At 35.5% G+C, this 16,477-nt stretch overlaps 1 protein-coding gene across 1 annotated transcript in view; it reads right to left on the bottom strand.

Annotated features, from left to right (window-relative positions):
- Positions 1–2,699: 2,699 nt before the first annotated feature.
- FYB1 (FYN binding protein 1) overlaps positions 2,700–16,477 on the bottom strand; it is a 190,046-nt gene continuing 176,268 nt past the window's right edge. Inside the window, exons 16-19 of the mRNA XM_082621955.1 lie at positions 15,652–15,814; positions 7,995–8,028; positions 5,078–5,109; positions 2,700–4,062 (exon numbers count right to left, since the gene is read on the bottom strand). Coding sequence (XP_082478081.1) covers positions 4,040–4,062; positions 5,078–5,109; positions 7,995–8,028; positions 15,652–15,814 — 252 coding nt within the window. The 3' untranslated portion in view covers positions 2,700–4,039. The remainder of the gene's footprint in view (positions 4,063–5,077; positions 5,110–7,994; positions 8,029–15,651; positions 15,815–16,477) is intronic.

Here is a 16,477-nt window from a genome sequence, read left to right as displayed (position 1 = left end):
CTAAGGTCACCTATTATCCACATGTTGATAACTTGATTTGGCATTTCTCAGCCATCAATTTACTCAACCTCTTATGGCATTTGAAACAGCAATTAAGGAAAAATTACAGTGGCAGCCTACTGGATTAACACATTCTTTGCAGGCATCACTTATACTTTCATTGTCAAATGTATAATAAAAGACTTCAGATACCATGTAAAGCATAGGAGTATAAAACAAGTAAGACAGAGTCTTTATTTTGGGGACCTCTGTTTAATTATGAGTCATTGGACACTGAGAATGAATGAGCAGAAGCAGAGAAACTTCTGGTTTTGAGCTTGGGCAAATGGATGATACATTTGTCACTGAGATAGAATCTACAAGAGGGATCATCAACTGAAAGGGGGAAGAGAATGAGCTCAGTTTTGAGTCATGTGAGTTAGAGGTACTTGTGGGATATCCACATAGAGCTGACTTGAGAGTAATTGCAGCAGAGATCAGACTGTAGCAAGTTGAAGATTGAATATAACTTGAGAATGTGGCAGAGGGTGAATAGAGGCCAGGGGTTCCCAAACCTGGCTAAGCATTAAACTCATATTTAAAGTTAATTAAAAATGATTGAAACCAGCAAGATTCTACTGTATAGCACAAGGAACTATACTCAATATTTTATAATAACCTATAAGGGAAAAGAATCTGAAAAATAGATAGATTATATATATGTAAAACCAAATCACTTTGCTGTATACCTGAAACTAACACAACATTATAAATCAACTATACTTCAATTAAAAATAATGATTGAAAAGTTTCTTCCCCAGAGATTCTGATTCAGTTGATTTGAGGAGGATGTGTATTTTTACAAACTCTCCAGCGCTACTGTGTTCAGTGCAGGTCCTCTGGAAAGCAAACACCAAGATTGAGTGAAAGTGTAGTAATTTTTTTTTGGGGGGGGGTGACACAAATACATGTGTCAGTGGAAATGGGAGGGGGCCAGGGAAGGCTGGAGGAGCCATCAGGCAGCAGCGCAAGTCTGACCTCATGAAGGGAGGAGGGGGAGATGATTGGGTAGAAGCATCTCAGAGTGATATGTGGGGAAAGGAAGGGTTAGCCAGGCTGCTGGAAGCTTATGTATCTTTCAGGAACAGGCCTGCCATGCTCAATTGCTGGCTACACAGGAGCAGTCTGTGGGAAACTTGGCATTGGCACAACTGTGGGGATGGATTTCAGAGTGTAGAAGCTGGGGCCTTTGGTTAATTAAGCTCTCTGAGGTTGAAAGTCTGTGAGGCACATTCTCCTGGCTGCCACATATACCCTACCTTTTTTGGGGGGTGGCACGCCGGGTGGCATGTAGGGGTCTTAGTTTCCCAACCAGGGATTGAAACTGTGCCCCCTGCAGGGGAAGCATGGGAGCCCTAACCACTGGACCACCAGGGAATTCCATTTACCCTACTATTTTAAGACAACAAGATGAGGAAAGGAAGATAGAAATGGTCTGTCGTTAGAGAGGTATTTGGATTCGAGGCAAGGTTTCCTGCTGTTTTTCAAATAGGAAAGACTTTGGTATGTTTGTAAGCCTAGAAGAGGGAATCTGCAGAATGGAAGATGTTAAAGATAGAAAAGAGGAAGGGAAGGATGGAAAGAGGAATGGGGAAGAGGTGCAAGAGGGAGGTTGATAATGAATTAATTGTGGAGGAGGAAGACTCCAGAGAAGGTAGAAAGACGTGAGATAACAGGTTGTGTCTTTGACTCTAAGCAGTGACATCTTATTTTCTGGGATAGTGTCTGGATAGGGTTAAGGTTGAACGTTGTAGGAAGTTAAAGGGAACTGCACTTGGTTATCTCAATTTCCACCACAAAACAGGAGGCAAAGTATCAAGGGCACCAGTGGTGGAAGGTTTGGTCTTGAACAGGAGGTACCACCCCATCCTCTGAGGCGGAAATCAAAAGAGGTAAAAAATGGGCTCAAAGACTCATAGATTTGGGATCAACTCACAGGACAGAAGGGCTGATGGCCTTGATTTCTTGATAAGTAGGAGGAAAAGTTATCTGCTGAAGGTATTATTTATTTGTCGCTCTTCTCACACGACAAAATTCCTCACATAAAACCATAACAGAAATAATATTTAGTATATTAAAATTAATACTTCAGATATTTCTCCTATATTAAGATGATTGTCTATTATATAAATCTTTCATAAACATGTGTCTGTTTCTTGGTGTATAAACCATAACTCTGAAAGAGTCCCTTGAAATAATTTAGAATTTTAAAAACTGACATTGTATTGAGTTTATACCATTCTCAATCAGAAGATAAAATTACTGGAAACATAATGTCAGTGTATGTTGTATATTTGTTACCAAATGTAACAAACAAAAACCACTTTTGGATGATGTAATTTTATCTAGTATTAAAATAAATTCATCACGTGAGCAAATACTGGCTCTCCCTATCAAAAAGTAGACATCAAAATATTTCATAATTGGAGGGAGTCTTTGAGATCAGTGGCTTCTAATTTGGGGGCCTCAGACCCCCAGAATATACACATTGAACAATAGTAGTTGATGATCTATTTTTAAATTTCAAAGCACCTAATAGAAATCCCACTTTACCACATGAAGACTTTGAGTTCCTTTACAATTATTTGAAATTATTTCAATTCAGTGGGGCTACTCTTCAGACTCTCCAATGGGCCTTTGCAATATTAAAACATGGATAATGCATTAATCATTATTTAATCAATGAGTTTTAAAAATCAGCAAAACTTCTGAAACACAGGGCTAGGGTAGAGGGAGGATTATAGACATTTGAGGTAACTGATAGTGAAAACGTTGGGAAAAATTGACTTAGTCTAATCCTGAAATTTGCAGATGAGAAAACTAGGAGGAGGATAAATAATTTATCCAGTAACACATCATGGTTCATTAATAGCAGAGCCAGCATTAGGATTTGCTCAATTCATATTTTGGAAGCTGTGAAAAAATTTCCTAATATGCTATTTTCTTGGGTGTTAGGTTTCTGCATTTTGTATCATGGTGTTTAGTGTTCTTAGCATTTGGAACCCAAATGCTTCACATTTTGTTTTTGGGTTGTTTTTGGTTGAGTACGTACCAATAGGAAATACCCCAGCCCAAACGCTAAGGTTTATTAATTTGTATTTCCTCTTGCTGGCCAACTTTCCAGTAAAGTGGTTTAAATTTTTTTTTCCATAGAGGTAATTGAGAAACAAAAACAGAAACCTTTAAAAGAGTCTTCATAGTAAAAAGGTGCCATAAAAGGCTAGTTAATTTTTAACTCCATTCTTCCATTCTTCATAATTTTAGGGTAGTCTTCATTCATATCTACCCTAAAATACAGTACTTTAAACAGAATTATATGGTTAGCATATGAATCTACACAAAGAAAACATTTTAGACCCTTGTACAGTTTTAATCTTAGGTGTGCATACTAATTGCACACATTCTCATCAAATAATTAAAAAATATTCATAATTAACAAATAGGGACAAACTTTATACAAAAGTTCTGTTACTACTATAATTTTTGAAAACATTTAACCCACCAGTAAGAGTGGAGACAGCCCTGCCTTTTAAAAGATAGATAATTTGAATAGAGAATATAAGATAGGATCATTAGAAGTACAAACAAGAGTTTTTCTTCTTATGAAAAGTTTAAAAATTTCCTTCCTTATATTTTTGTTGTTCTTTATATTTTTTTAGACAACAGCCATTTTTTCTCAAAGATTTTTTTTTTTTTTTAGGAAGGGAGAGTTGTCTATTGATGGTCTAAAAGAAGTGCTTACATAATTGTTGCTGAGGCAGAACTGGGTATTTAATATTTCTTACATCTCATTGATGCAGTCTTCCAAGATGTTGATTAAGCAGAGAAATCATTTTCTAAGTCCAAAATCTCAAAATGTATAAAAATAATCAGAATTTTATAACAAATGGTAATAACTAGTTTTGTGCATTCATTTTCTATGATACCCGATAACATAGGCCAATTAAAACACAGACTTCACATTGTCATCAAATGAACATAGAATGACCAAAGCTGAGAACTAGTCATTGTCATAGATGCAACCTAAAAGAAGAAAATACAAATTTAAATTAGTTACACAAAATACATATCCTCTAAGTGTTCCAACGTTGTAAATGTAAATGATTCATACTCTCCTGGTTTAGGATAAAAATAGGAGAATTGGCTCACTTTATGAAAAAGCAGTTTAATCGAAGGCCAATATTTATTTAACATTCATTGCTTAGTGTACTTTTCCAAACAAAGTTTCTGGACAAATCTATTCTCTATCAAAATGAGACTCAAGGGCCTCCCTGGTGGCGCAGTGGTTGAGAATCCGCCTGCCGATGCAGGGGATACGGGTTCGTGCCCCGGTCTGGGAGGATCCCATATGCCGCGGAGCGGCTGGGCCCGTGAGCCATGGCCGCTGGGCCTGCGCATCCGGAGCCTGTGCTCCGCAACGGGAGAGGCCACAACAGTGAGAGGCCCGCATACCGCAAAAAGAAAAAAAAAAAAAAAAAAAAATGAGACTCAAGATTATTTTACCTGGTACTTAATTAAATGTACTTTTTGATAGTAGTTCTGAATGAGGTTGAAAATGTTAGGTATCAGTAAGAATCATACATTTAAAAGGAGACTAAAAGGAACATAATTAACACTATACTTCATTTCAGCTGAGATTAATTTTTTAGATCATAATTTAGAAATGTACAATGCTTAGATAGTACTAGTGAGTAATACAGGTTATGAAATAAGTACCTACTTATTGTCGAGGCACAAATATTTTTGTGGATAAAAGCAATTCTTATTAAGATTCATGGTATAACGAAAAATACACTAATATTTCATTCTTTTGTTTTCCAAGAAAATAAATAAGAGATTTTTCCTTGATTTTCAGTCATGTTCAAAAATAATTTTATTTCATTATACCATGGCATTTACCTCTCTTAACATTTTCAGGTGATTCAAATTCTAATCAGATTGGAAAGCTCTAATTAATCCAGCAAGCTATTTTCAGTATTTGTAAGAACAGTAAATTCACCATGACTGTTCTCTGTGCTGGGTGCCACGTGAGACTTACCATCAGCAATATCGTCATAAATCTCTCCATCACTGTAAATGTAGAAAATAAATTTTATTTTAAAAAAAGAATCTTCTTAACATTAAAGCAATATTTAGGTTATAAGTTTAATAATGTGATTTTATGTGACACAAGGCATTTAAGGGTGAGAAGTTATATTTATAAGTGGGAAGAAATTTCATATTCATCTGTATCTTCTTTCATTGACTTAATCTAATCCTCTGTTTCATTCTTAAATCACGCACACACACACACACACACACACACACACAATTTATTCCATATCATAGACATACAGAATAATGAAAACATGCTCCAAGAGCATAGACCATGCCTTACTCATCTTTAGATAGAACTATAAGCCTAGCACACAGCTGTCCTTGGTCAATAGTGTTTGTTGAACTGAACAAACTGAAAAATCATGGCACAGTACTCCACTGAGGGCCGTAATCCAAAACTGTGATGGATTCTTTATGTTCAGTAATATCAGATTTATACTACTTTCACTTGAACTTCAAATGTTGAATCAAATACAGAAATATTTGGCATAGGGCTTCCCTGGTGGCACAGTGGTTGAGAGTCCACCTGCCGATTCAGGGGACGCAGGTTCGTGCCCGGGTTCGGGAGGATCCCGCATGCCACGGAGCGGCTGGGCCCGTGAGCCATGGACGCTGAGCCTGCGCGTCTGGAGCCTGTGCTCCACAACAGGAGAGGCCACAGCAGTGAGAGGCCCGTGTACCGCAAAAAAAAAAAAAAAAAAAAAAAAAAAAAATTTGGCATAGGAAATGAGTGCATCATTTTTGCAATGTTTCTAATTATAATTTGTAAATATTAATTTAAAATATATAAATATTGTTTACAAAATAAGCAGCCAGGATATGGTTTGTATGGTGATTCTTTTTTTTATTTATATATTTTATTTATTTATTTATAATTAATTAATTAATTTTATTTTTGGCTGCATTGGGTCTTCATTGCTGCACGCCAAGCTTTCTCTAGTTGCAGCGAGCGGGGGCTACTCTTCACTGTGGTGCGTGGGCTTCTCATTGCGGTGGCTTCTCTTGTTGCGGAGCATGGGCTCTAGGCACGCAGGCTTCAGTAGCTGTGGTGCTCAGGCTTAGTTGCTCAGAGGTATGCGGGATCTTCCTGGACCAGGGCTTGAACCCATGTCACCTGCATTGGCAGGTGGATTCTTAACCACAACGCCACCAGGGAAGTCCTATTTTTTTACTTTTTAAATTTTTTGGCCATGCCGCACGGCATGTGGGATCTTAGTTTCCCGACCAGGGATCAAACCCATGTCCCCTGCATTGGAAGCATGGAGTCTTAACCACTGGACTGCCAAGGAAGTCACAGTATGGTGATTCTTATGTTATATAATTTTTAAAATATTTGTGGTTATAGGAAGCAGCCATAATAATCATTCTGGTGAGTTTTACACATTTTAGGTTTTATCTGGTCCTGAATCTTTGTGAAATATTCTATTCCACACACACACTGAGTCCCTCCTATGTACCAGGAGATATAAGGAAGACACAGCTTTTATTTCAAGAAACTTATAATCTAATGGAGGAGAGAATGATATGCAAGTAATTAAAATAAAAAGAATTATAAATATTAATATAGCCTTGAAACGTAGGATACACAAATGTAAGGTGATTTTGTCATTTAGACCAGACCTACTCTTGGTTCCTATACTACCTCTGTGCATTTATCATGGAAGCAGCAGCAGGCTTTTCAAATTGCTGCCAACTATGGCAGATGCTGTGAGTTCCCTATGTCTTCTGTTTGCATCCTTTCTCTGAGATTGAGGGAGGATTTGGCTAATGGAAATCCGATACAAATGCAAAGAGGACAGATTTTTTCTATTATTCATTCAATAAACTTTTATTAAGTATTCACTTCAATAGGTGGTAAAGCAATAATTACTTAGAGAGTACACTTTCTGAATTCTCTCTTAATCATCCTGTAGTAATCACTGATGAAGACGTGGTCCCGTTATTTGTCACGCATTCTTTCCTTGAAATTTGTATCTTTCATAGAGTAAAACCTATTGAAAAGTCCCATGCCTACTACTGTGATTAATGCTCTGAGGAAAATAAAAGTACTGTGATTATTTTTCTTTTGACTCTTTCCTGGTTTGCTGACAGAGCCCTTAACATTGCTTTGCCTCTTTCTGATTGGTGTCAGGTTGTTTATGGATACAGTTTGTGAATCTTCCTTGATTTCTTAATCATGCTGAATTCTGTAAATCTCTGTATTGGTATATGACCTACCCTGATAATGGAGTTCATTTCTTGCACTGGTTTACTTGGAATAGAATCTTATAACATTGTGGGTGGACTCTAATAGCACTGGTACCAGACTGTGACAATGTCCTATTCATAAAAATAGAAGAATCATTGACCACTATCTTTTTCTTGCATGCTTCCAAAAAAGGCAACTTAATACTCTACTATGCCTAGTGTGAGTAAAGAAAAGCCTTCAATTAGGGGCCAAGCTGTAAACCGTTAACAGGTGATATTTGTACCTACTCTGCAGACACTAATCGATACCTGATTAATTCAATTCAATCAACTGCATTAATAGCTAGTGAAATGCAAAGTATTAATGAAAGTGTTAGTGGTTTTGACCTGTCTCCAATATTTGCAATGTGTGTATCCAATGAATATATAAAACTATGAACTGTATAATCATGAATGAGAAGAGCTCCTCCTTTATACTTAAAAGAGTGACACTTTATCAAAACTAACTTCGTTATGGGTACTACCATATTGACATTAGTATAGCATATTGTTTTAAAATTTATTTATGATAGTTTAGTAGATTATAATATGTAAGTGATATTAGGAAACTTTCTTAAAGAAAAACATATAATTATTTTTGGAAGTATAGTAGTAGAAGAAAATGGGCTTACTTGTCCACCAAGTAACTCCGAAGGACATAACCATCTAAGAAAGAAAAAGAAAATAAATTTTATTAACAAACTTGAAAAGTCCCTACTATTTTTAAAGAAATTGAAATAGAATTTAATAATTAAAAGAATATGATATAATATATTGAATAATTATATCTATCTCCAAATATGACTTATTTTTCTTATTTGTGTCCACTTTTCTCTCCTTCCTTTTTTTTTTAACATCTTTATTGGAGTATAATTGTTTTACAATGGTGTGTTAGTTTCTGCTTTATAACTTTTCCTCTTCTCTCTAACTTTTTTTTTCTCTCTCTCTCTCCTACATGACTCTTTTCCTCTATTTACAATCTTTCCTCCTTTACCCCTTAAATTAAAAACCAATATTTTCTTTTCTAAGCTACTGTAGGTTGTAGCACAATCTTCTTTCACATTTTAATCTATTTCTTTAAGGTGTTACCCATTTGACACAGTTTTAAGAATTTATTAAGCATAATTTCTCCTATGCCAAAAGGTCACAGGTAGGGATTTCAAATATCACCAGGTCTAAGACTTAACTTTTCAAATTTTATTATACTGAACAGTCAGAACTGTGTTCCATTCCCCTTTCAGATCTGCAATCTAGTGTTTACTTGGGGGAGTGTGCATTCTAAATGGTTTCAAAACAGCTGTCTTATAATCAGCATGAAAGATCTTTCACTATTACTTTTGTCATTTGACAGAGCGTCAATGTTTGCATTTTCTTCTTTCATGGAACAAATAATTATTAGAAGAGCACGTATCAGGGATTCTAGTGATTCCTCTGTTAAATGGAAAATAAACATTTTATACAAGAAAGCAAAGATTTTTTTCACTTTATTTTTGCCCCTCTTGTGCAAAATACTCCTAAGAAAAAATACGGGCTATTTTTCTTAAGAAAATGTCTGCTGACATCTAATTAATGTTACTAGCCTTTGGAATTATTGGTTTTGTGTTAGCGTCTAGCCACTGTTGTATGCTTGAGATCAGTACCATTTATAGTCTTGTCAATACAGCTTCTAAATAACTTCTTTCACTGAGTCAATCTATTGGTTTTGCTCCACCTCAGATCTAGTTTTGGTTCTAAATCAGAGTAAATGTGTAAAAAATGATAAAGCAGGAAGCTCACAAGCAAAAATTAATACCAATGTTAATAAACTTATGTTTACATACTAATATCATATTTCCATTGATTTAACATGCCAAATTTTTCAAAAGTTAGAATCATACAACTGAAATTGTGGATTAAAATTTAAGACAATGAACTTTCCCTTGAAATATTCCAGGGTAAAAAAAATTCCACCAAAATATGTTGTCAAGAAATAAACTACTTGTTGATGAAAATTGTTCATAAGAATCATATTTGGAAAATAAAGAATCAAAGTTATCTTTGTATTACTGCAGCATGGCAGTAATGAAGCATATGTCAAAATGATAAAAGTATAATAAGTAATATTTTTCTCAGAGTATGAAAAATTAGACCATGTTATACCTTCCTTTTTATTTCAGTTAAAGAAGTGGGAAAATTCATATAAAGGTCATCTAAAATTAATATCTATGATCCTTGGGTAGACTTTGATTCCACAGTTCTTTCAGTCATTTCACGTTAACAAACTTAAAAAAAAAGTTAAGGTAGACATCATCATTTAGCATAATTTTTAAAGGGGGATAATCTCATCTCTAACAAATTCAAATCTATGTGTGTCTCTCAAAAGAGAAACTCTGTGCAAATAACAGACTTTTTGAACAAATTGTGGATTTTGTGTCAGGCTTCCAATAATTGAAGTCTGTCTTTACTTGTACTTCTGTTTAGGGTTAACATAAAGTGTGAACCATTTCTACAGACAGTAAGAGTCACAAAGTTTTTTTTTTCATTAGTTAAAATTGATGGTTATGTTTTCATTTTGAATTTTCTCTTAAAACAAATTGGAAAATAAAACAATACAAGTAAGTGTTCTCATGATATTCATGTTTAAATTAATAATTTTACAATAACAACTGAAGCCTTTAACAATGAAGTCAATCTCATCGTGAGTTGTCTGGGCTTTGTAAAGTGTCTGAACTAATATTAGAATGTAGACAATTAGAGAAATGTATAAGAAGTAAGAAAATATTGCCAGAGATTGGAATTATTCTGGCCTCAAGTATATTTATGTTGTTGTTTGTAAAAAATATTTAGAAGGTCAAGAGAAACAAAATCCAAAACAAAGAGAATATAATCACCATTTCTGGAAATAAGAGGTTTTTATTTTCTTGTGCTTGTAGGTCATCTACTTTTTAAAACTCAGTTATGCTAAAATTGTGTAGACCTGGATAAAACACTATCTGTAATTAGGCATAAAACAGTCCTTTCAACGACCAAAGTTAATAACTCATGATATACAGCTTAATTACCTAACCTCACAAAGTTTATTATAAAAAAATATATTTTCTTAGCTTCTCAAATCCCTATTACATTTCCTCCTATATCTTGACTCTTCAAGAGTTCTATGGAGCAGCTTTTTCTTTTGTTGAAAGCTCTAATGTTGTTGCTGTTTTGTTGTTGTGTGAGCTACATAAACATCAACGATTGTGAATATTATTTAAGAACAAACTTATCAGGGGGTTGGGATGTGGGATGGTACTGTGCTGCTCTACTTTAGTTCCCTGAAATGATGTGATCATTGGGGCTCATAAACTATAAAATCACTATTATATAGCACTTTTGCAGGGTTAACAACTTTTAATACAGCATAGGTTTTGCTGTCTAGTACCTTTAAAAATCTCCGCTGAAACTTCATTCTATTACAAGCATGATTCATGACAGTGTCAAAACAAGTGTCTTACCATGAAGTTTTAAACAACTTCTCCATGATAGTTCCTAGACACAAATTTTTTTTTTTGCAGTAGAAAAATGTTCTCTGCTCACATGTTCCATGAACATTCATCATAGGGAATGTAATGAAAAATACAAACAAATGAAATAAACAGAAAACCTCATCATAGTTCTGTAACATGCAGAGTGGCTGCTGTGTTTAGTTAGCTCTATAATATCGTGGGCACTGGCACACCAGGGATTCTCACACATAATATGAAATTATCATTAGGAAATCTCACATTCATAGAGCAGAACACAGTCACTTGAAACAAATGTTTTGAAATATGTGGTGGGTAGAGTTGGTTAAGAAAGTAACACCCACCCACCATATGTGCCAGTTAATTTCTTCCCAAAACATTTACTTGCTACAGTGCAGATGTGTCCCAGGACTAATAACTCACCTTTCAGAAGGGTGTTGTGAATATAAAATTACCAAGGATATACAAAACCATCTTTGGAAAAAATGAAAAATATCTTTGTTCTAATATTTTCAAAATTTTTACTCAATAAAAATGACAAATTTTATTATTTCCTTATTATTTCCTTTGTTGTGAGCAAATCCAGAAATAAAGTTAAACTTACTCAATTTGGCCTCATGCAGTTTAAAAACAATAAAGTCATACTGCATAGATTTACTAAGGCAAGTGGAACAATATCAGACTTCAAGAGAAAATGCTCATAGTGTAATAGAAATTAAAAACAAAATGCAGTGTATAATGCTAAATATAAATTATTATCCTAGGTCTATAAAAATGTTCTCTTTCCCTCTCTCTTTTTCTCTCCCTACTTATTTTTAGGGCTTCAAATCAGGTGACATTAAATTTCTGAATACAAAAATTTTCTTCAGTGAACATGTGTTGTTTTAAAATTGAAACCAAAATTACCTAAGCAAAGAAATGATAAATTGGATTTGGGGACACCCAAAGCACCTTTAAAATTCCCCTTCCTTTGATGCCCAAAGGAAATGGACAACATTTTGGTCTCAAATAACTCAGCTTATGTCTCATTCCACACTTTTTTGTAGAAAAATTTTCTCCAGTGACAGGAGGTGGGAAAACTCACAGCTTATGAGACTCTGAGTTGAGGAACATGCACAAATATTAGCGAGAAATTCTAAACATTTGGGAATGTGACAGAAATATATATTTAAGATCTCAATGCCTCTACAATATGCTTTTCTACAAGTCAGTGGGTGAGACTTGATCAAATGTGATAATGCCTGTAAAAGTGGCTTGTACTCTACTCCACAGTGGGAAGGGATTACTGTTAATGATTTAGCCTCTCATATCTATCACTACAAATTAGGTTTAAGTAAACTACGGTTTTCTTTTTTTTTTTTTTTTTTTGGTCTGGATTAAAGAAGAATAGAAAGTAAGGAAAATGTTAGGGTCATCATGGTGTTGGACTGCAAATGTAGTCACTGCTAATTAGATGTAGAAAAAAGGAACTGAAAGATTCAGAGTCTCCCAAATGATACACAACAAGTGAACCACATCACTATGGCTAAGACAGAGAACTTTTGTCTTCTAACAAGTTAAACTATTCAACGGACTTCTTCCTGTGAATGTCAGTATGTCAGATTTTCATCTGGTTATCCGACTGCAATCTCCAAATTGTTATACTCAATTCAGCAAGCCCCAAACAAGGTGCCAGGCAGTGTAGAATGTGTTGGCAATACAACGTTGAGAACATTTCACTGAAGCTACTCTCAAGCTCAGTCTCATAAGAGTAATAGATTGGAAAAACAGTAAGGATAGTGACAGCAATAACAGTAGTGGCATGGTGCAGCAAGGGAGAGACTAACTGTGTTAGGGTGGCTGCAGAGGAGTGAGTGAGTGTACTTCCAATTTTAGAGGACAACTGGGTTGTTTTTAATAGATAATTTATGGGCATTCCAAGTAGAATAAAATAGCATAGAAGGATGAAATAGCATAATTTATTCAGGGAATGACAAATGAGTAGTTTACATTTCTGGAGTGTTAGTTGCAGATGGGAAGTAGTTGATGAAGGTGAGGCTAGATCACAAAGAGTTTTATATACTAACCCTAAGGACTTCATGTTTTTAAAAATAATATTTGGGTAACAGTATGTTGAGTGGATTGGCTGAGAGAAGGGTAAGGGAGACATATCATTTGAAAGGCTATTGCAATAATCCAGGTGAGGAAGGGTTAAATCCATACAACAATTGTCCCAAATCCTATGGAGGTATTTGAGGAATAGATCAGAAATTAAGAAAATTAAACATGTTAAGGATCCAGCTCAAGGAAAGTCTAACCAGCAGTTTTAGAAAAATTAAGAAAAGCAAGAGATTTGGAAAAATAAAAGGGAAAGTAAGCAGATATGATCATTGAATTGTGGAATAATGCAATCGTAGATGCTCTTGGTGGTCCTCCCACCTGCCCAGGAGTAGGCTTCAATTCCTGATGGACACGGAGTTGTTGTATAAGTACCCCAGTTTGTTTCCCACCAGATGGGATAACACTGCCGCTCCGAGTTCCCAACTGATTAAGCTCCTACTACCCAAGTGTACCTTTTTTTGATAACAAGATTTTATTAGCTGCCTTCTCTTCCCAGTCTACTTCTCCACGTGCTCATGGGAGTATCCCAGAATCTCCTCCCAAATGGGAAAGCCAAACTAAGACAAAGTCCAGGCCAAAGAATGTCTATAAATAAAAACAACTAGTACGCAAGTGCTACTGATATAATCATCTGGTTTTCATTCTGTTCGAGATGGACCCCCAAACCACCTAAGAATTGAATTAGTTATCAGTGAGCTTGAGAATTGTAAAGTGCATTGGCCCTGCAGCAGAGAAAAAAAAAAGAAGATAAAAGTTACAAGGAACTCTTGATTTTATCTACCAGAATGTCATGTAATGTTTTCACCTCTCATTTTTAACAGATGATAAATTCTAAGAGGATAGGAGTCATCCAGTATTCATAGCAGTATTTAGAATTATTGATGTTGAAGTAGAAAATGATAGCAGATTACAAATTATCCCAGAATGGCTGTTGCTTTTCCTCATTCTTAAGGCCTACTGGTTCCTAGGTAGGAGTCTCCTCTGAATTTCTGTTTTTGATGCTGAATCTACATCTGCTCATCTGTATCTATACATGTTTGCTGTTGAGGTCATTTATATCCTGTTACTCAGAGTATGTTCTGTGGACCAGCAGCATCAGTTACCCGGGAGCTTGGGAAAACACCTTACCTCAGACCTACTAAGTTAGAATCTGCATTTTTAACAAGATCCCCACGTGAAATGTATGCACTTTGAAGTCGAGGAGCATTGCTGTAGATGGGATTTGTTGCGGGGAAAGAAATCTCAGGACAGCAGGTCAAGATAAGTCTGAAGCTTGTCCTCTGGAGAAAGGTCCACATGACAAGTACTAGAACAATTCTCTGTTGTGAAAAATGTGAAATAATTTGGAAAGTAGAGGGAAGGAAACATATCATTTAGGCCCATCACCCTAATCAGCCACTCTTAGGATTTTAGTTTGGTTTCTTTTATTTACATATTTTTTAACATAGCTGTAAATAAATCCTATCCTACTTTAAGCAGGCTTCTTATTTCTCTTACTGTTGTATCATGAGAATTTCCTCATGCTATCATAATCATCCTGGAAGATACTCAGTTTGTATATTCATCATAACTTATTTAATAATTTTAAAAATTTGAACATTTTAAAATATTTTGATGACCTTTTAAAGCATGAAGTTATTCTGCATTTAAGACTATTTCTTGGGGTACATCTTCACAAATCCTGGTCTGAATGAGGGTTTTCTTTGTCTTCTGGAGCTCCATCTTTGAATTATCTCCAGTGACCTTCAAGTCGTAATGTTACATACCCCTGCCTGTTATCCTTTGCACCCACATTCCATTTTTTTCTTTTAAAGCCAACCACACCCCTTCCATAAAAATTTTAGATCCATTTTCCCCACCCTTGAGTCACTGTATTTTATTCTTAAAAAAATCTACTTCGGTTCCTGTCCCTGAGTCACTTTCCTGTCATTAAAATTGAACTCAGAGTTTGTGTTTTCCATGCAGACTTACCGAGCTGATATGGGACAACCATGCTGGCTATTCAATTTTAAATATAGGACAACATAATTTTGACTTACTCTTCCCTGGACGTTAAATGAAATAAGCTTCCTTTTAAAACTGGACAAAAACATTTCCATCTGCCAGCTTTAGTAGCTAAGAGAGGACAGGACTCTCTTGTGTTTATTTGGAATAGAATGTCATATTAAATGTGGCCGAACAGGAAGTGAAAACAAGTGAATTTGCAAGGTAGGAAAACTGGAGATTCTAGGTGTGACATATGCAATATAATTTCAAACCAGACCAGAGCAGAACCACTCACTACTTTAGCAGAGTGGTTCTCACTTTAGTGTACATAGGAGCAAACTAGGGAAGCCATTATGATCACAGACTCTGTCTGACCCACAGAGTACGTGACTCAGCAAGTGAAGGGTGGGTCCAGGGTGTTAGAATTGTAATACACACAGGAGTTTTCTGATGCTGGTGGTCTGTGGGACCACATTTTCAGAAGCACTAATTTGGCAAAACTTTGGCAACTCAGTGCCAAATATAGCAGGTGGGAAATGAAAAAATAAAATAAAATAAAATACATTGATTCCAGCACAGCAAGATCTCCAGTTTCTTAATGTTTTCCACAATTCACAAAGCATGAGCAAAAACAGTTAATACAAATAGGAGTGATCACTAAAACTTGTTTAGTCGTTAAATTCTGGGGTGTCCTATCTATAAAGAATAAATAGTGACTTACATTTTCCTTCTTCATTCCTGCAGAGAACTTTTGTATCATCTGTGTTTTGTATAACTTCCAGGGATTCCCCAGGCTTTACCTGTAGATCTCTGTTCCCCCACTTTTTAGAAGTTAAGTAGGGTGAAACTTTGGTGGAATAGAGGACTCTAATTTCACCATCATACTGGAAGAATAAGGAAAAGCATTTACATTATTGATTGATGTGTATTATTAAAGTAATTCATTGACAGATTTATTAAGAAAATCTTTGTAAATAACTAGTTCCTTGTTTTCAAAAAATAACAAAAACTTCTTTGGAGAAAAATCACTCATAACCTCACCAACCTAATAATTTTTTTTTTTTTTTTTTTTTGCCGTACGCGGGCCTCTCACTGTTGTGGCCTCTCCCGTTGCGGAGCACAGGCTCCGAACATGCAGGCTCAGCGGCCATGGCTCACGGGCCCAGCCGCTCCGCGGCATGTGGGATCTTCCCAGACCGGGGCACGAACCCGTGTCCCCTGAATCAGCAGGCGGACTCTCAACCACTGCGCCACCAGGGAAGCCACTAATAATTATTTTTAAAATAAAAAGTTTTTTAAAATTTAAGATGTAATGCATGTGTTGATTTGTCGCACTCATATATTGCAAAATGATAACAATCAGAACTTAAATTCTATTGGCTTGATTACCTCGCAATATTACCATTTCTTTTTTTATAGTGAGAACATTTAAGATTTGCTCCGTTAGGGACTTCCATGTATATAATACAGTATTGCTAACTATAAGCACCGTGCTGTAATTAGATCCCTAAAACTTATTCATCTAACTGCTGAGTATTTGTACCCTT

Source organism: Mesoplodon mirus (assembly GCF_964341445.2).
Source record: "Mesoplodon mirus genome assembly, chromosome: 5".
In the NCBI taxonomy this organism is placed as follows: Eukaryota; Metazoa; Chordata; class Mammalia; order Artiodactyla; family Ziphiidae; genus Mesoplodon; species Mesoplodon mirus.
Note: the sequence above shows the minus strand (reverse complement) of the source record. Positions and strands in the feature narration are given on the sequence as shown.